The sequence below is a fragment of the Diceros bicornis genome, chromosome 11 (genome assembly GCF_020826845.1).
Source record: "Diceros bicornis minor isolate mBicDic1 chromosome 11, mDicBic1.mat.cur, whole genome shotgun sequence".
In the NCBI taxonomy this organism is placed as follows: domain Eukaryota; kingdom Metazoa; phylum Chordata; class Mammalia; order Perissodactyla; family Rhinocerotidae; genus Diceros; species Diceros bicornis.
The window spans coordinates 8,066,755-8,087,457 of record NC_080750.1 but is presented as its reverse complement, the minus strand read 5'-3'; the positions used below and the strand labels follow the sequence as shown (position 1 = coordinate 8,087,457).

The 20,703-nt window shown below is 38.2% G+C and overlaps 1 protein-coding gene across 18 annotated transcripts in view; it reads right to left on the bottom strand.

Annotated features, from left to right (window-relative positions):
* ANK2 (ankyrin 2) overlaps positions 1–20,703 on the bottom strand; it is a 617,273-nt gene that overhangs the window by 133,993 nt on the left and 462,577 nt on the right. For all 18 annotated transcript variants that reach the window (XM_058549938.1, XM_058549940.1, XM_058549939.1 and 15 more), the window contains 2 exons: positions 4,576–4,674; positions 26–211 (listed from right to left, as the gene is read on the bottom strand). In XM_058549938.1, the coding sequence (XP_058405921.1) occupies positions 26–211; positions 4,576–4,674 (285 nt within the window). The remainder of the gene's footprint in view (positions 1–25; positions 212–4,575; positions 4,675–20,703) is intronic.

Below are 20,703 nucleotides of genomic sequence, written 5' to 3'. Positions count from 1 at the left end.
TCTCCACAGTGTGTTCAGCTTTTACCTTGGATTGTACGTCAGCATTGTGATCGTTCTGAAGCAGGAGTGCGGCAGATTTGGTGTCATCTTTCCTAGCTGCAATATGCAGAGCTGGCAGCCTCACTTTCCCTTTGGTGTCATTCTCTAAAAGGATGGCCACTGCCTGGTTGTGTCCTTGCTGGAGTGCCACAGCTAGAGGCGTAAAGCCGTCCTAGTAAAACAAGAAGGAAAAATCTTCCACTAGCTTTTGGAAGCGTAGGATTCAACTTCAAGCAATGGTCTCTCTAATTTTTAAAGTAATGATTACAACTGACAAGAAAAGAAAAAGGATTAAATATTACTGTGAAGACTAAAGCAGATTATAATCAGTCATTTGCCATACTATGGACTGACTCATCAGATTGTTTTCTTAATTTCTATTCTATATATTTTGAAAAACCTCTGCATTCCCTAACAGAGCATACTGCATATAGGATACGTTCAAATGTATGTTTAGAATGGAAAAATAAAAATTAGAACCAACCCTAAGTAATGCCTGCTTATGGAAAGGAAAAAGTGAGAAGGGTAGAAATAATGGTGACCAAGTCTGATTGAGAATAAAGATATGGTAGCCAAGAAAAGGAAATAAATTATATGATTATGCAAGTTGCTAAATATCTCTATTGCTAAATCTCTCTGTATTATTTAGGGAAAAGCAATAACAACTGTTAATGGAATGGTCTGTTACCAATTAATTTGGGAAGTTTGGGACATAACATGACCCCAAACTCTTCAGCAAACAAGGCTAATTCATTAATTTTGCACTTAGTTGAATTTTAAATTATTTAGATCATTTAGATATAAAATTACATGTGCTGGTAACGTAAAAAAAGACAGCTTAATTCTAAACTTAGAATCTAAACTAAATTCTAAACTTAGAAAATAATTTTTAAAAAAATCAATAGCACAGATCATCAGAGTTAGAGGAGTGTTAGGGGTAGATGGATGACCAAGCTGGAAAACTTGGGAGCCATGATTTCTCTCTAGAAACAAGTATTCAGTTAATGGAAAGGTGACAAATAAGTAGGAAAAATATATATTTAGACTCTGTTTATGTTAAGAACTCCCTTAATGCACAAAAGCTTGAAAACAAGTCGCAGAGTTAGAAGTTTGCATTCATAGAGAAAAGAGATGAGGGCAATAGGATAGGGCATTTCATGACTGCATTCTACAGACAACGGCAGTTTACCATAATCTAACTACTCCGTTTGTTTTCAACAATGATTTTTAAACAGGTAACTATAGACTTTTGAGGGAAAATTGTTTTCCTCAAATGAATTGTATCATCTATGCACTAACACAATAAAAAGTGAATTTTTTAAGTAAGAATTGAATTTTATAATTTTTATTTATTTATTTATTTTTTCCTTCAAAGCCCCAGTAGATAGTTGTATGTCATAGCTGCACATCCTTCTAGTTGCTGTATGTGGGATGCAGCCTCAGCATGGCGGGAGAAGCGGTGCGTCGGTGCGTGCCCAGGATCCGAACCCGGGTTGCCAGCAGCAGAGCGTGCGCACTTAACCGGTAAGCCACAGGGCCGGCCCTAAGCATTGAATTTTAAATAAACACAATACTTAATAGAATGGAAGAGTAAAGCATGTAGTGTCCTAAGAGGACAGACAGTGGCCTCAACTGAGAACTTTGTTCAGCGCCAGTTTACACTCTGTGAGGGAGGCAAGAACGGGCTCACCCTCAATACCTGGCTCATTCGACTACCCTGCCACACTGTGATGGCTGACAATGAAGGAGTGTAGAGACAAGGCATTTGCTGACAGTACAGAACCTAACTAAAAAATTTTTAGCCTTCAATTTTGGTAACATTGAGGAAGAACGAAGAGAGTAGAGAATTATAAAAATGATTCTGGAGGGACAGTGAATTCTTTCCGAGAATTTAACTTGAGGAGCCGGCCCTGTGGCTTAGCGGTTAAGCGCACGTGCTCCGCTACTGGCGGCCGGGGTTCAGATCCCGGGCGCGCATCGACACACTGCTTCTCCAGCCATGCCGAGGCCGCGTCCCACATACAGCAACTAGAAGGATGTGCAACTATGACATACAACTATCTACTGGGGCTTTGGGGAAAAAAGGAGGAGGATTGGCAATAGATGTTAGCTCAGGTCTGATCTTCTTCACAAAAATAAATAAATAAATAAAAAATAAAATAAAATAACTTTGAGCCGACCACGTCGATTTTGTTCTAATCTATACTCCATGGGAGGAGGGTAAATATTTGGAATGATTTTTTCAAGTACCTAGACTAACTCTATGAAAAGGAAATGCATATTAAAATTCAGTAGCTTCATTTTTCATCACTTATTTACCAATGCTAATTGCTATAATTATGGGAAATTTCAAAACTTTAAATATTCCTTTTCAAACATGAGTTTCATTGCCATATGGAATGATCTCATAATTATTTGATTTTTAAAGTGGTCACAATGTCTTGATTAGTAATTAATTTTTACAAATTAGGGCTACTAATGAGTTCAGAGTAAGCATCATCTTTAAGCATAGTCACACATGAGCACTGAACTGTGGAAGGTATTTACTGATACAATATAAAATATCAAATAGTAATCAACCATATAGCCCTGTAAAGATGTTACTTTTTACAGAATGATAGACTAAAAGAGAATGTGCAAAGGTTTGTCCACATGTGTATTTCTCGATAATCATTAGGGCCAGTGGTGAGGGGTTAACCAACTAAGTTTATATATGACCAGCCAGGAAAAATTAATTTTAGTTATTTAAATGGTTAAAAAAAGAAAACAAATAACAGGCATATATGTGTCAAAACCTCATATGATTCATTTGTAAAAGCCGCATTTCTGTGAGAGTTTTAAGTTTTCTGAGAATCACAATGTAACACGGCCTCTGCCGATGCTACGTGCATAAAGGGGTATTTTGGGAACCAGACTGAAATGCTACAGAAGGCCAGACCAAAGGAGCCTGCAGACAGCTGAGAATGCCAGCAAGCTGAGTTTCCCTAAATCATACGCTAGAAATATTAAGTCTATTTGGTGAGTAGAAGAACTCTGCGGTGTAAAGATTTCTTTAGGTAAATGAGTCCACTTTCAGGGAAATAAAATAAAACAGACACAGATTTCCTTATTTTGGTACACTTCTCAGAGGTCTTGATGCAGAGATATAGTCTCATACTGTTACTCAAGCTTCGCCTGAAAGTATTCACATGCTACTCATTGACAGAATTAGTGTCTCAGAAAAAAATGGCCCCAAATCATAAAAATCATGCTGTATCTTTGTGGTAAGAGTGTAAAATCTGTGTGTGGTAAGCAGAGAACTTGAGATCATTTCATGCTGGGCAGTTGTGTTTTCCATTCACAAGCAGGAAACAAGGTCCCATTAATAGTGATTTCTTGGGATTTTTTTTTTAACTAATGAGAATAAGCCATCAGAAAGTTACTGCAATTGGCTCCACAAAAATTTTTGGAGCTCCCAAAGGGACTGGAAATGGATTTAATAGATTATAATGACCTCTCCCCCCAATGCAGAGTAGAAGAGAGTTCATGTTTATTTCAAAAGACTTAATTTCCAGAAAGGAAGTCATATTAGACATTAAAAACTATCAAGATAGTTTCTGGGTGACACGCAACTATCAGTCATCTTTCACTCCAGGCCAGGAATTTTAAAGTTTGGTCATGGGAGAAGCGGGATATGAAATAGGAAAAACAAAGCCTGCATACGCTGGTTGAAAGGGGTGAGGAGAGGCATGTCCCAATGGAACTCTACTCCCCTTCTCTCTCATGTTACCCACTCTCAACCTTCCAGTGGCCCCTGAGGCTTTTTCCCCAAGCTCAAGGGCTTCTGGAGCATCACTTAAAAATCACTGTTCTAAACAACCACTGAACTTCCTTCTTAATCTGCCTATGCAAAAATGAGAAGGCAAATACACAGCAAGTTCTGCTTGCTGGAGGATATGCATAGGAAAAGGAAAGTGGTGTTCTAAGTTGGCCCATGCCAACCCCTTCTTATGTCCAGATATCCTGAATGTTTTGATACTGGATTGACTTTGAACGTTCTATTCAGCTGTTGCCATAATCATAGTCACACAACTACGTGTCATAATTTGTGCTTCAGAAAATATGAACAGCTTTTTTAGTGACACATTCCTCATAAAATTGTGCTAACACAAATATCTAGGAATTATTTCTGATCATTAAAAATTGTTCCTTTAAGGAATTGCATTGGATCCTAACAGAGATAAAATATTGAGAGAAAGAGACGGGTAAAACTTATTGTAATTTAATTTTAGAAGTATAAAGCTCACCAAACCTAGAGAATGGCAAAATGATGGAAGCACGATTTCATGCAAGAATAAGTGGACGTGAATCTCAAATCAAGGCATAAACCCCTTGAACTGCGTACCCTGGGCCATTCGTTCACAGCCACTGTTGCCAGTTGCAATAGTGACATGAACGTCCCTCGCATATTTTAGACAAGGTAATGGAGACCCTTAGCAGCTGGATATAAAGAATATGGACGTCAAGATCAAAGCACTTGAACTTCGACAGTCTTACCTCAGTAGCAGTGCTCTGATTGGCTCCATTCTCCAGCAGGTATTTGACAACATCAATGTGGTTCTCTTGGGCAGCCATGTATAAAGGAGTGAAGCCATTCTGAGGACAAACAACAAAAAAGACACCTTCAATCATCTGTAAAGTTTAAACCAGGGCAGAACACAAGACAAGGAAAGAGAATACTATGAAGTAAACCTTTGAAATGGTGAGACATATAACATACCTTCACCCTGAAGAAGTAATACAGATATTTACCTCATAAAACTAGACAAAATCAAAGTGAACCAGTTCCCACACACAATTCCTAAAAGAATGAGGAGAAAGGGAGATGGAAGGGATGTTTCCCTCATTTCGTGTCTTCATTTCAGTACCAGAGGTTCACATCTCTCATCATCCAACATTGTGTTAAAACTACAGATATTTAGTATCTTAATATCTATATAATTCTATAATACATAGAATTCTCACTATATATAACATATATATAAAAAAACATTTATATAATATCTTCTATATTTATCAATTCATAAACTATTTAAACAGACCACCATTATCTTGAATGTACATAGTGTGGTTAGCACCTTTAAAAGTATAAATAAATTATTACTCATTCCAGAATAGGCTAGGAGAGATTGCAAATCTGATTGAAAAAAAAAATCTATATTTGAATGTTCTGATTGAAGTAGCATGGTTTATACTGAACATCTTTATATTATTTTTTAAAGCCATTCTGAAATTTTATCATTCATTCATTCTCAGATTAATTTATTTAATTATTTACTAAAATCCAGCCATCACAGACACAGTGATAAACAAGACAGACATCTGCCCTCATGGAGCAAATACTATGGTAATATTATAACATTAATATGTAGTCATAGATTGAAAAAAATCACTAAAATTTTATCACTTGAGTTTAAGTTTAAATTGGCAAATTTTCTTTTCATTAGATCCTTTGCAATATGTGATATCTCATTAAGGGAAAAAAGCAAAAAACTTTGGGGGAAAAAAGTGAAATAATCCATAAACTCTCAAATCTAACAATTCTCTCAAAACAATGTCAGAGTCTTAAACATGTTGATTCCCTTAAAAATTCAATACATTAATGAGAATAAGTAAAAACACAGATGACACTTCAGGGATTTTCAAAAACTTAAAAGGAGATAAAAATAACTCTTTTGAAAAATTCTTCTATATACATTGTATAAGTGGAGAAACATTATTCAAAATGGCCAAGATCCAGTAAAATACAAATACAGAGTAGACAAGTAGAATAAGAAAAGAAATTTTAAATTTGATTGTAAAAGAAAACCTGCAGGCTTCAAATGGGGGAGGAAAATTTAAAACTAAGAAATATTACAAGAGGAGTGAATTGACAATTTTGTAGGATCTGGAATAACTTGCTAGCTGGGTAGCATGTTTTTCAAAACACAGCAAACAGGTGAGATCTTGTGTATTTTAAGAACACTGAAGAGGTGGCGGAAGGACGGAATTAAAGATTCAAGGGAAGGGAAAGCCAGTGAGGATGGTTAAAAACAATGAGTGGGTGTGCAATAGGGCTCTTTCATGACAAGTAAAAGGCGGAGATGCAAAAAGAGAAAAAGAACTTTTAATAGAATAAAACAATTTGCTCACATTGTTTCCTCTGATAGAACCTTAATCAGATCGGGAGAAAAGGAAATAGACCGCAGTTGCCAGATCAATAGGGGAAAGGAGATGTGCCATCCTTAGGCTCTTGCCCTGGTTCCCGGACTTGGGAGGGACCTCCTCTAGCTGAGCAGGGCAAGGCATCCAGAGGGCCACAGGCACGTGCCCACTCTGATCCTGCAGCTCCTCTGCTTCGAGACCACACACCAGGCATGCAGCTACCCAGCATCCCTGCCTCAGCAGCCCACGTGTGGTCCCAGTGCTTGCTCAGACTTCTTCCTTGGGTTCATCTAAAGGGTCTGTTGCTATGCACACCCTGTGGTAGGCTGACTAATGGCCCCCAAATATGCCCACATCCTAATCCCTGGAAGCTCTAAATGTTACCTTATATGGCAAAAGGAACTGTGCAGAGGGGGTTAAGTTAAAGATCTTGAGATGGGGAGATTATCCTGGATTATCCAGGTGGGCTTGATGTAATCACAAGGGATTTTATAAGAGGGAGGCAGTAGGTTAGAGGAGAGAAGATACTACATTGCTGGCTTTGAAGATGGAAGCAAGGGACATGATCCAAAGGAAAGAGATTCTCACTTAGAGCCTCCAGAAGGAGCCAGCAGTGCCAACACCTTGGTTTAGCCCTGTAAGACTAATTTCAGACCTCAGACTTCTAAAATTATAAAAGAATAAATGTGTGTTATTTTAAGCCACTGAATTTGTGGTAATTGTTACAGCAGCAGCAGGAATCTAATGCACACCACTAGAGTTGTTTGCTGGGGAGGGTGGAAGGAGGAGATGAGCAGAGCTTGAATGTGTAGGTTGGGGTGTCTACACCTTTTCATAGGGTGCTTTTGTGGTGTGGATGGAGCCAGGGATGCTGAGAGAAGAGGAGCCAGCTGTAGGCCAGGGTACAGAATCAGCCACAATCCTGCAGGGAACTGCAAGGTTTCTGAGAAGTCTAAGTCTGGACCTGTCATGTTGTTATAAAGATATATTTGTCAGGGTAGGAGGACAGAAGATACTTATTTTATAGTTTGTTAGCTTGATATATAGCTTTCAATTTAAAAAAATATGTTGTAAGTGGGCTTCTTTTGCACTCTTGTCCTGGGCCCTGCAAGTGCTAATGGTAGGCTATAGTGGTAGAGAAAGAAAAGGGAAAAATATCAAGGCCGATGACGTGTAGTATACAGGGGGGAAGGGCAGAGACAGAGAAACATTCAGGATCTTGCTTAGAGTGCATCACGAATACCATTTGTGCCTTTGCCACAACCTCAGCATGCAAGCGCTTCCAGCAGAGTAGGAGAGGTAGATACGAAGAATGATAAGAACAAAGATGATTTACTGACCTTCTGCTCTATGCTACTCACTGGGAGAGATGCTTTGAATATATCACCTCAAATTACTGGGACCACATGCCCCAGTTTGCCGGGGACAGTAGAAGTTTATGCATAGTATCCTGGAGTAATTATTAACAGCGTCTCGGTTCAGATGATAAATTAGATGGCCTAACACTATCTCTAATACTTAGAATAGCGCACAGCATTGGTATTTTTATCGCCCTTTGGATGGATGCAGCTGACACTCAAACACCTGGGTGACTTGGCCAAAGTCTCACAGCTAATAAGTGAACTGGAAGTGACGGACAGGAGGCAGTCGTGAACAGGCTTCTTTCCTCTAAAGGAGTTGGGACCTGATCCTGCGGCTGTGTGGTCCTCAGCCTGGCTGTGTGATAGACCCTCCCTGGAAACCTGTAAGACTGCCTACGTACCACCCTGACACCTGACTGAACTGGAGTCTCCACATGTGATGCCGAAGCACGTGCATTTTTTAAAAAGCTCCATTTCTGAAATTTCCTTGAGACTTTTGTTATAGGTGACGCAGAACAACTGAGTGGTTTGGGGCAGGGGGTACCATGATTTCATCTGCATTTCAGAAAGTTCACTCTGGTGACCAGAGACGCCTTGATTTGGGGTGGAAGGAAACAGGAATGGAAGTAAGGGTTAGTCAGCTTTTGTAATATTTGCAAGAATGTGTTTAAAAGATGAAGGAAACAGGAGCCAAGATAACACCTTGCTGGGAGAAGGAGGGAGATATTCACTGTTACCAAACGTGAAGTAAGAAGGCAATAAACATGTACCAAAGGTCCCGAAGATGTGGGAAAGTATCCTTTCCTACCTTACTGATGCTGTCTAACAAGCAACAGTCCACCAGAGAACGTGAGTCGTGCCTCTGGGTGAGTGGGACAGGGCACGGCAGCACTGTAACAGCACTGTCAATTTTACAGGACAGCTTTTCTCTTCACACTTAAATAGGTGAACACCACAGGATTATTGGCCTCTGTGTCCGTGCATCCCGGTGCTTTCCAATATATTGTGTTTCTATATTTTTCTAAAATAGCCTGGCTGCAGGCAGGCAGGAAAGGATATGTATTTTCTCCTCATTGGTATAAAAAAGTCAAGAGATCCATAGCCCAGGCTGATACACGGAGGGTGTCAATAAGTACAGCATTATCAGCTGTTACAGTAGTTCCAGTGTGACCAACAGGGGCCTCTACCAGCTGGCTAGTAAATATTTTGAACATTATTCTCTCCATAGAAAATTATTACTTTTCCATTTATTTATATTTATTCAACAAAAATGTGTTTGGTGACCCTTCACTGAGAGGCTTGTGTTCAGCATTAGTGATTCAGAGACGAAAGGCCAAGGCCCTGTCACGAGGAGCTCACAGTCCGAGGCCGAGATGGGCAAGTCAGCAAACTACGGTGCTGCAGTTCAGTGGACACATCTGTAATTAGTTTCTTTTTTTTTTCAAAAGAAGTTATGTGTTGGATAAAAAGAGAACACGGAAGGACACAGAACTCAACTGGATAAGGAAATCATAGCCAAAGGAAGTCACTGGGAGTGAAGCTGGAAGACACTGGGAGTGATTCGGTTTGAACTAGTCACAAAAACACTGAAGTTAGACTAGAGCAGGAAAGGTATTTCAAAGAGAACATATTGGGCTCTACGAAGAATTCAGAGTGATAGTGGGGAGAGGAGGCTGAGACAGGCAGAGGTCAGTCCCCACCTGCCACACTGAAGAGTCTGAATTGTATTCTGACGTCTTGGGAGTCCCTGAAGGGTTTTAAGCAGGGGTTTGACATGGTCACATTTGCATTTTAAAGAGATTAATTTGCCAGGAGTGGGGAGGATGAATTGGAAAATGACCAGAGTACAGTCTCGAAGAGTAGAAAGGTTTTTGTAATAATCCAGATGAGAAGTGAGGATTCAAAATATTAATTTTGATATTTTTCAAAAGTAATTTAGTATTCATGTATTTATATTCTACTTCATGCCCTCAAAGATTAGAAGTGGTAACAGTCTGTATGATTTTTTTTGTTTTGTGAGGAAGATCAGCCCTGTGCTACATCTGCCAATCCTCCTCTTTTTTATTTTTTTGCTGAGGAAGACTGGTCCTGGGCAAACATCCATGCCCATCTTCCTCTACTTTATATGGGACGCTGCCACAGCATGGCTTGCCAAGCGGTGCGTCGGTGCACACCCGGGATCCAAACCAGCGAACCCAGGGCCGCCGCAGTGGAGCACGCGCACTTAACCACTTGCGCCACCGGGCCGGCCCCATGTATGATTTATTGATAATATTTCTCAGATTTATTAAAAAAGTATAAAATTTTTCTTATGCTGCATTTTAGAGAATTCAAACACTGAATTATTACAATAAATGTTTTTCCTATTTTCTTTAGTGATAGAACTATGAACCAGTAATCAGGTTTTAGCCATTGCTAAGAATTTCTTTTGGTAATTGGATTATCTGGAAAAATTGAAGGAGCTAATATTTATATATCTACCCACAAAATGTAGACTTATTGAAGCTTTTGAGAACATTTTTAAAGTAAGTAAATCTATTGATATTTATACGTCATTTCAAAGAAATTATAAAGAGACAAATAATGTCAGTATGCAAAGTAACAAATGGTTTAACATCAGTGTTTTAGACAACGACCAAAACTCTAAGAATAATCATTGTTACCAATTTTTAAAGAATCTTAACTTTTCAGCCTCAATTTTGCCAGCACATACAACTTTATTCTTCAGTTGAAATGATTGATCATGTAAAATTACTTTTATCTTAACACAAGAGTCAATGTTACCATTCAATTCAGGTCTTTTTTTTTTTTTTTGAGGAAGATTAGCCCTGAGCTAACATCTGTTGCCAATCCTCCTCTTTTTTGCTGAGGAAGATGGGCCCTGGGCTAACACCTGTGCCCATCTTCCTCTACTTTATATGGGACGCCGCCACAGCATGGCTTGACAAGCGGTGGATCCACCCAGGCCCAGGATCCAAACCTGCGAACCCTGGGCTACTGAAGCGGAGCGTGCAAACTTAACTGCTATGCCACCAGGCCGGCACTCCAGAAGTTCTTTTTTATAGCACCAAATTTGTTCTAAAATTTTTCACCTAGCCACTGGACTAGATGTTTGGGGAGTAACAAATGTGGATATAACATTGTTCCTGCCCTCAAGAACAGAAAATATCACAGAATTCACAGAATACATATATATAGAGTCATCTATAGCTCAATACATACTATAACTGCCAAAGGAGAAGCATGAATAAGATGCTGTCAGAGGGCTGGCCCCGTGGCTTAGTGGTTAAGTGCACACGCTCTGCTGCTGGCGGCCCGGGGTTTGGATCCCGGGCGCGCACCGACGCACCGCTTCTCCAGCCATGCTGAGCCCACATCCCACATACAGCAACTAGGAGGATGTGCAGCTATGACATACAACTATCTACTGGGGCTTTGGGGGGTGGGGAAGATGCTGTCAGAGCACTAAAGAGTGAGCACTTAATACCATGAAGAAAGGTACTCTGCCCAGGCACACAGATCTGAGAGGAGATGAGGAGGCCTTAATGAAATCAAGACAGTAGATCCAGAGAAAATGAAATGTTCTTTCCTGTTCTTTTCCGTTCTGGTTTCATTTGCCCTATCTCTCAAGAGATGTAGTGTTTGTACAGAAAGACTGAGTGTGTTTGCTGCAGGCATACATTTCACTTGGGGAATTCTGTTCTCTAAGCCTAATAATGAGTCTACTGAATAGTAAAAGAACTGTAAGTAAAATTACTGAACATGAGTAAAAGCTAATGCAAGAATGCGTCATGAAAAGAATTCTTACAGGTCTAAAATTAAAAAAAAAAACAACAAAACACAACTCAAAGATATCTTAGCTAGACTGGTAACATAGAAAATGGCAATTCATGTATAAAATATTACCACCCAGCTAAAGATATACCTTAGATAATTTCATAGATCAAGCGTAAGCTAAAAGAGTGGAAACTGATTATGGAAACTTCAAATGGTGTATAAATTAATTTCTCTGTAAGCTGCTCATTGTTGTTTTATTTGTTCTTATTTTCAGTCCTCTGCTGCTAAGCATATTCAGTATATTTCAATGATTAAAAGAAAGTGCCCTATTTTCCTAGATGAAAACGGTATAGCAAAAAGGGAACTCATCATTTGATAGCTGAGGAAATTTTAGCCCAGAGACTGAGTGGACCACCAAGTGGACAGGCCAGCTACAGAGGTTGAGGTGAGAAGAGGAGGTAAGTAGACAGCAGATGCAGAGATGCTGGGGGACTCTCATCCTTTCCTTCTCATCTTTCAGGCCCTGACAGTGTCACACTCTCTGAGAGGCCTTATTCAGTGCCCATAACACTCTGTGAAAACACAAAGACAAAACAGTCTAATGTGGCAGTCATAGGTTATCCTTCTTTATTGTGTTCTGCAATTGGAAAAGAGTCTTTGCATTAATGAAAAGAAATGAGTGAAGTAGGTAGCTTGCGTATATTTGCTTAGATGGAGCAATCTATAGTCTAAGAGAGTTTGAAAATTACAGCTTTCAATCTTTATAAGACTCTTAATCCCATGTGCCATTTTTCAGTTTTCTAGAGTATTACATATCTGGAAAACTTATCACCAAATTACACAACCAATTCCAACTGTAGAAAATGGGAATGGTTATAGATAGCTCTGGATTTGAATTTAGCAAAAGTAGGAATAGTCTTCTGATGAAGCTCTCTGTCTTTTGCAGGGAGGTCAGTATGAAGATTTAGGCTTTTTCCCAGAGCAGAATTCTTCAGCAGCCTCAGCCATGCCATGCTAGGAGGCACTTCATCATACACCAGTTAGCGCTGGTTGGGAATTACTACTCCAGTTACCATCCCAGATACTATGTATCATCTTCTTCCTTTGAATTAGCATTATGAGAGATAAGGTTGGGAAGCATCCCAAAATTATCACTCAGCTTTAAGGTCAGGATGACTCAAATTATTTCCCTAAATATATTGTAAATGCACAGCTGCAAAGGATGTAAAAAAACCAATGGGTACTAATTGTAGTCACAAAAATAAAGACTATTTTGTGTAGTCTGGGGGTGTACTTAGGGCAAAAGAAGAAGAGACAGGATTATACACTTGCTTGGTAGTTAAGAAGGCATTTTATTAATTAAAATGTCATACAAATTTTCTCAGATGATCTGAATTTGACAATTCTTTACCAGGGTTAGGATATTATGAGTTATTTTAACCACCTTCTTCTCTCCAAATCTCTTTAAAGGATTATAGCTAAACTATTAAATGACATTAATGATTAATTAATTAATAATGATTATAAAATGATTAATGTTCTAAATCTGTCCAGGGAGGTTAAACTTCATGAAACGTTTACTTTATCATCTTGTTTCATCCCCGGGACAGACCACACTATCAGGGCCACTTGATGGATAAAACTACAGCTCATAGTCATTCACCCAAGGACACACCCACAGGTGGCACACTCAGGGCCTGAATCCTAAAGGACTCCAAACTCAGTGCTCCTTCCACTCTCCTCAGCTGTCCCCTTCAACCAGGATCAAATTGCCTCAGAGAACACCCACATTTTTATCTAGTAATTGGACAGTTAATTAGCCTTCTTCAATTTTCTCCTAGCCATTCACTGGAGATGAGCAGGGGAGCTCTGACTAGTGGCAGTACTGGAATTGTCATGACCTGCTTGATGAAGAATGTCCAAGTGTTCTCTTAGGGATAAAAATTCCTCCAGTTTTTATTTCCAGTGGGTAAGAAATTTAAGGTGGTGGTAGCGAGGAGAGAAAAGGCTACACAATTTATATTTGTTATTTGACCCTAACAGCCCAGTGAAATAAGTAATATTTCTATGTGACTCAAGGAAATTAACATTCACAAGAATTAAGAAGCATGCCGAAAGTTTCACATAACCTAAAACGTGGAGCTGGGATTTGAATCCACATACAACTAGTTGTAAAGCTCATGCTCTTTCTACTATACTATTCTGCCATGTGCTTTAGCAGCAAATTTGACACAAAGTATTTTATCTCATCTGGATATTGTGAGCAATCAGAAACAACATTGAAAATACCATATTTCCATTGGGTCTACCATAATCCCTGCTTTCAGCTCTTGCTGGATAAATTACCAAGAAAAGATTTGAACCACTTTACACATTCCAAGTTACTCCCTCCACAACGACCTGAACTAATCTTCCTAAAAAGTATTTTCAACAAACTACTTTCCTACATTGTCATTTTATCCACCATAATTGAAGATCAGTTTTCATAGACAACGGCTGAAGATCAAGACCTTTTATACCCTTGCCCCATAGTCATATTAAGAACAAACCTTTAACACATATTCTGACAGTGTTCCAGACCAGCTTGTCTCACCAATGTGTCTACACTCACCAAGCTCAATTGCATCTCCTAACATTGTTGTTACTAATTTTCCCATGTGGAAAGTTTTCCCTTTCAATTTCCCCTCTGCAGACCTTATTTCCTTTTCAACGCCTGGCTCAAGTCCTCTGTGAATTTTTCATAAACAGAGTTTAGCCAATTTAAACCTTCCTCTCTAGGATATAGTCTGTTCCATCAATTTAGTATCAAATCATATACTATCTTCCGTTGTTTGTCGTTGTTTTTTGTGTGTTCATCTTGACTTTACACATAGCCTGTATACTTTTTGAAAGCAGCTTCCTGTCTGACACTTGTTAGGACTCCTCCACAGCAATCAGCACTGTGCTGAGTACACAGTAACCACCAATAACAGCGTCTGATCGACTAACAGTTTACTCTTAGCTTTATTTTACTCAGTTCCTGACAATTATAGATAACTTAGATTTGTGCTTTTCTCCTTTATTCAAGTTTAAAACTTCAATTCAATAGGTAACTTACCACCATTTCATTCTACAAAGGAGTTGAGCTGGCTGGTGATGTTTTATTTACTCTCACATTACTCCAAAACGCTGAAAAGATTTATCTCCATTTTTCACTTTGCAAAAATGAATAAATCCCTCATTAAACTGTTAAGCTATGACTGAATAATTATATTTTTTATGTCTTTGGATTTGTAAACAAAAAATGAGAAGTCAAATAAATTCTTAAAAATCATAGAGAAAGCAAACAAATTTTAAAAGAAAGTAAGTGAAATTTTAAAAATGAAGAAAGCAAATGAATTTTTTTAATGGAATGCCCAAAATACAGCAGTAGATATTTGTTGATGTCCACCCAGGATCCTTCCTCTTTCTTGAAAACATTCTGTTTTTTTCTTAGAGTATCTATCCTTCCCCAATGAAGCTGAACTTCTCTCCTCATCTTCTAGCTCTAGGCAGGGCATCAGACGACCTAAGCCAATCCACACATTCCATTCTCTTGGATACAATGACAGGTCCAAGGTCGGGAAAGAGAATTAAGATGGTCCAATCAGTCAATATCAGGATTCTCTTTGGAAAGCTGGGACAGACAAGTTTCCTTACTATGACTCTGAACAAGGAAAAGAATGGCTCTTATCTTAGGTCCACAATGGAAGCTGGCCTAGGATAAAGCTGGCACTGCAGAAATCATAGCACACAGGAGAGAATCTGAGCCCTTGGTTACGAATAAGCCAGTGGGAGAAAAAAACAAAACAAAACACTAAGTACTGGAGCTTACCTTACCTATTTGAACTTTGTATTCATGAAAGCCTAGAAAGTCTCTTTTTTATTTACCCGAGTATGAGGTAAGTTTTTCTTGTTTGCAATTGAAGGCATCCTAGTTGATACACACATCTATACTAAAACATAGATTATACTGCTGCCCTTCATTTAAAATAAAGTATTTTCCAGGAAATCTGGAGTATCACAACATGTATCACAAAAATAAAAGTATGAAAAGCAAAATTTACTATTATTATGTTAAAAATAAATTATTTAGTGACCCTGAGACACATGTGCAGAAAAATATAAAATAGATTTTTAAGAATAAGGTTACACTACAAAAAAAGCAGGTGGGTCATCATTTTCAATAAGGAAATAAATTTGCTCTTGCAAGTGATGAGATTTTAAAATAATTTTTTTCTGTGTGATTGGCAAATACAAAATAAGGTATTCAGTGGTAGGTTTTCTTCCATTGTTATTTTTGCACATATAATGCTAACTTTTATTTAAGTTGTTGATAGAAATGGCAAGTTTACCTATCCATAGGTTAAATGTTTTTTCACTGTATTACATAAAACTTTATAATAATCTATATAAATGTCTTTGTGTTGTATATGTAATAAATAATTTTAATGATAAAAACTAAAATTAAAGTTGCAGATGTTGTGCCCTGACTAATCTCTATAGAAGTAACAAAAATGTCTCAATATCAGAGATGAAACTTTAACATAAAGTTAATGAATATTTGAATATTGAAATTGGGTAGAAATTCATACCCTGATACATTTTCTTTAAAGAAATTTTTCTAGACTTTCAAATTGTTGAACAACATAGATTACTAGGCTCAGATCTTTAGTGTATAATACAATATGCTTGGCATATAGCAGCTGCTTTAAAAATATGCATTTTGGGGGCAGGCCCAGTGGCATAGCAGTTAAGTTTACGTGCTCTGCTTCAGCGGCCCAGGGTTCACAGGTTCGGATCCCAGGCACGGACCTACACACTGCTCATCAAGCCATGCTGTGGCGGCCTCCCACATACAAAATAGAGGAAGATTGGCACAGATGTTAGTTCAGGGCCAATCTTCCTCACCAAAAAAAAAAAAATTTATTTGGGTCCAAACCGTACTTTTTCTATTTTGAAATCAAGAATTCTATGTACCCAGAGTTTTTAAGCCAATCAAACCCACTTTTTGAAGGAAAGTGTTGCTATAGGTACCTCTAGGTTAAAGTGAGGCAGCTTCTGTCTCAGTAAGGATGTGTCACACTCACAGATGGCAGGAGTAGCATGAATCAACCTTGCCACCTCAGATGCTAATTAGAGTTTATTTCCCTGGGTGAGAACTCGCTCTCCACCTGACGCTGATTCCTTCCCTGACAGATATGTACCTGAGAGAACTCTTCCTTCAGGCACATTTAGACAACCAACTTCCATATCTTTTCTGTGCCTTGTGTGAAATCAAGATTCTAGATGGCAATCAGCAAGTTTCCTTTTTTCAAAAACATGACAACTGCCATCTCTATCACATTTTCCTTATTTCTATGGCTGCCCAAATCAAAGTGGTCAATTATTGCATCCAGCTCCTTCTGCATTCTGCTATCACCACTAGATTTCTGCAGCTAAAGTTTGTTTAGGTCTGCCTCTATAGCCTTATCTTGACTTTAGATATATACGTTAACTATATGTATATATAAAGTGTTTTAAGTAATCTGAAATTCTTTGTGAATGTGACTATATTTCAAGGTATAAATTATAAATAAATACTCCAAAGGACACGAAGTCTGGGTATGTGACTGAATGGTTCCATGTGTTGTCTACACAGAGTTTTCGGATCATGACATTGAGAGTATTCATTCTTTGAGGTTATATCTTCGGCAAGCTGTGAACTAGAATGTGTTAAGCAGCTGTTAAGTATTGAGTATGTCGCTTGGGGCTGGTTATTTTAATGGATCTATTTTCTGTCTTGGTCTTGGCACTGTCTGGGAGCACTCCTTGCTCTAACTCCCCAGCAACTTTTAAAAGAGCTTAGATAAGGGTAAATCGGCACAGACAAAAATCTACCCTTAGTAAGGGGAGAGTTCTATATTAAGGCTTTTGGGCTGGCCCCGTGGCGTAGCAGTTAAGGGTGTGTGCTCCGCTGCTGGCGGCCCAGATTCAGATTCTGAGCACGCACCGACGCACTGCTTGTCAGGCCATGCTGTGGCGGTGTCCCCTATAAAGTGGAGGAAGATGGGCACAGATGTTAGCTCGGGGCCAGTCTTCCTCACAAAAAAAAAAAAAAAAGGCTTTTACTGCCCTTAAACTACTCTGTTCCTCCAACATTACCGAACCTGTTTATATCCCCAGGTCTTTGATCTAATTTATGTTGGTATAATATGTACAATATGACATGAAATGAGACCTTGGTTATATCCCAAACTGCTAATATCAGACAAGAAGTAAGAATAGTGCTGTAATTCTGACCACTGTTGAGGACTGAGAAAACTTACAGCAAATATTTTGGAATCAAAGAAAAGGAAACTTTTGCTTTGGAAAATTAAGAAAGAATGTTTGCATCCCAATGGGGTGTGTCAGTGTGTTTGTGTGTCTGCATGCTTTTTACTATATGTTTTCATTTTTGGATTGGCATGCAAAGTACTCTAATCATTAAATGGCAAAAAAAAGATTGACATTGCTGAAGGAAGCAATAATTTCATCTCATTAAATATTCAGACTTTCTGGATGTGTGTCTCAAGCAATAAAAAAATGCTGTGTGATTACCTTATATACTTATGAACAAAGCAAAGGCTTCGAGTTGCAGTTGTTGACAGGATTATAAGAAATGTGGCTTTAGATGAGTTGGTCCAAATGAACCATATAGTGTTTTGATGTTAGATGTGTTTTTTAAGACTTGGAGTAGCATTTTATTTTCTCAAAGACAGTTGGGTAGAAACAAGAAACTTATCTGGTAATCATTAATTTTAAAGTATTTTTTTGGTTTTATGTGCGAGAGAAGTAAAAGAGTTACAGCTTATTTTGAGTATTTTAATCTGGAAAGTCAAAATTCTTTGATCCTTATTACATTTAACCTCAAAATAATAAAACAATAACCAATTAAATTAGCACTATAGCTTAATTCAAAATAATTATTTCAGGTTTATGGATTTTACTCTATTGGGGGAAAATAAAAGCACCTCACAGTGATTATTATTGACTTAATTGTCACAATATCATGGACCTACACACAGTAGTCAGTATTTTTGCTTTTGGAGGTGACACATTTCCTTTGGCTTCTAAGCCACTGGGTCATTTATGAAGTTGCTCAAAAATGCACAATTTTTTTAGGAAGATTAGCCCTGAGCTAACATCTGTTGCCAATCCTCCTCTTTTTGCTGAGGAAGATCAGCCCTGGGCTAACATCTGTGCTCATCTTCCTCTACTTTCTATGGGACACCGCTACAGCATGGCTTGACAAGTGGTGTTTCGGTCTGTGCCCCGGATCCAAACCTGTGAACCCCGGGCCACCGAAGCAGAGCATGTGAACTTAACCACTATGCCACCAGGCCAGCCTCTGGACCCAAATAATTCTAAGGAAAGATGTTACCCCTCAAAGCTCACCCATAAAAGGACATAAGTATGCCCCATCCACTCCTTATCCTCCCATTAAAAATCAGATTTTAAACAAAAATATATTCTGATAGTACTGTTTGGATATATTGGCTTCAAAATGTACCCAGAAACAACAACTAAGCTGATCTCTCAGATGTATTTTCTGGAGCATGCCTGCCCAAAACAATTGTCATGGCTGCTAAGATGATAATTATTATTACGCTTTCAAAGGAGGATGTCTTAACAGATCTAATTGCAAAAGGGATGACTCCTAGTTTGTGTTCAAGGCATTAGCATTGTCATTGTATAGAATTCTTATACCTCTTTTGGCTGTGGCAAGTGAATGTTTACTAAATCATGTAAGTACAGATTCAGGTTGTTTCGATGTAAGCACCTTTCAAGGTCTACAATTAGAATTTGATCTGTGAACAGACAATGCTTTCCCTTCCCGATGTTATAAACAGCACTGTTTGTCTGAAATTGGTGATGGCATCCCATAGCTTGGTCTCAAACAGTACCTAGCTAGAAAATCAGAAAGTGACAAAAGATTGGTAAATGGTTTATGAAAATTTGCAGTTATAATAATTTTCTCAGTAAATTGAAAGATTATGACAAATATTAGTAATGAAACAGTTTTGCCAGAAATTGCTTGCTCCTCATGTAAGGTAATACATTTAGAGTCTGGGTTTGAAATACACCAAGAAAATGTAGGGAGAATAGCCCGGTTTAACAATTGAAAGAGAAAAAACAAGGATTTTTCTAAGGAAGCAATTCTTTATCTTCAGCCTTCATAATGTGTTTTTTATGTGTAAGAAGAGATAAAGAACAGCTTATTCTTTTAATAAATCCTATTTAAGTAAATTTGTTAAATAAATACTGGGATTAAAAATCTAAGTTATGTTAAAATAACAGAAAATAGAATAATTAATTATTAGATATAGATAACAAGAAAGGGGGATATTTTTTAGTTCAGTTGTCTTAACCACCAAAAGCCAATAAAGCAGAGACGGTTTCGTGCATCCCCAGTGGCCAGCACAGCGCTCGGCCTACGGTGTGTGTTCAGTGAATATCGTCAATTTTCTCTCTTGCTGTTTGTAGCCAGTGCTGTTCCTAATCATTCAGCTTCATGCTCTTTGTTCCGAACCTAGGTTATAACGAGGAAAAGGTATATATTTCTAATCACTAAAGATGGAATTTCCGTATAATCTTTTCTCTACCTCTCCCTCCAGATAATAATGGTCTCTCAGCTCCAATGGACAATCAGCCAAAATTACAGATACAGTCCTCAATTGATGCTCCCAATCATTTTTTACTTATTCAATAACTTAAGCAGATAACACCATTATATCTAATAATTAGGATAATAGCTCACATTTAGAGTGCATTTATTAGGTACCAGGCACTGTTCTAAGCACTTTGCATGTACTGACCCATTTCATCTTTATATTTACCATGAGCAGTACATACTATCCTCCCTGTTTTACAGATGGGGAAATGGAGTCACTGAGAGGTTAAGTAACAAGCCCAAGGTCACACAGATAGGAAGTGATAGAGTAGGGGTTCGTAACCACTAGACTATAGAGTCTCTCATGAAGTCTTCATGTCTGCAGGTGGTATTCCCGGATTAATTAAACTTTAATTAAACTAAAGTAATTAAATTAATTATTTCATTGCCTTTCTTTTCTTGTTCAGAAGTAGAGTGGAATCTGCCCTGCCCTTGTATTTGTCTCCACTTAGTGATGTCTTTATCCCGCTCTCCTGAAAAGATGCGTCTCTGTTGTTTTGCATTTTAATGTCAAGGTTTTATTCTACTACTTATCTTTCCTGCTATTCGTGTCTTCAAGTCAATATGCCACTGAAACTTAAAATTTTAAAAGCATACAATTTAAAATGTTGTATCAAGTTATGTTCAGACAGC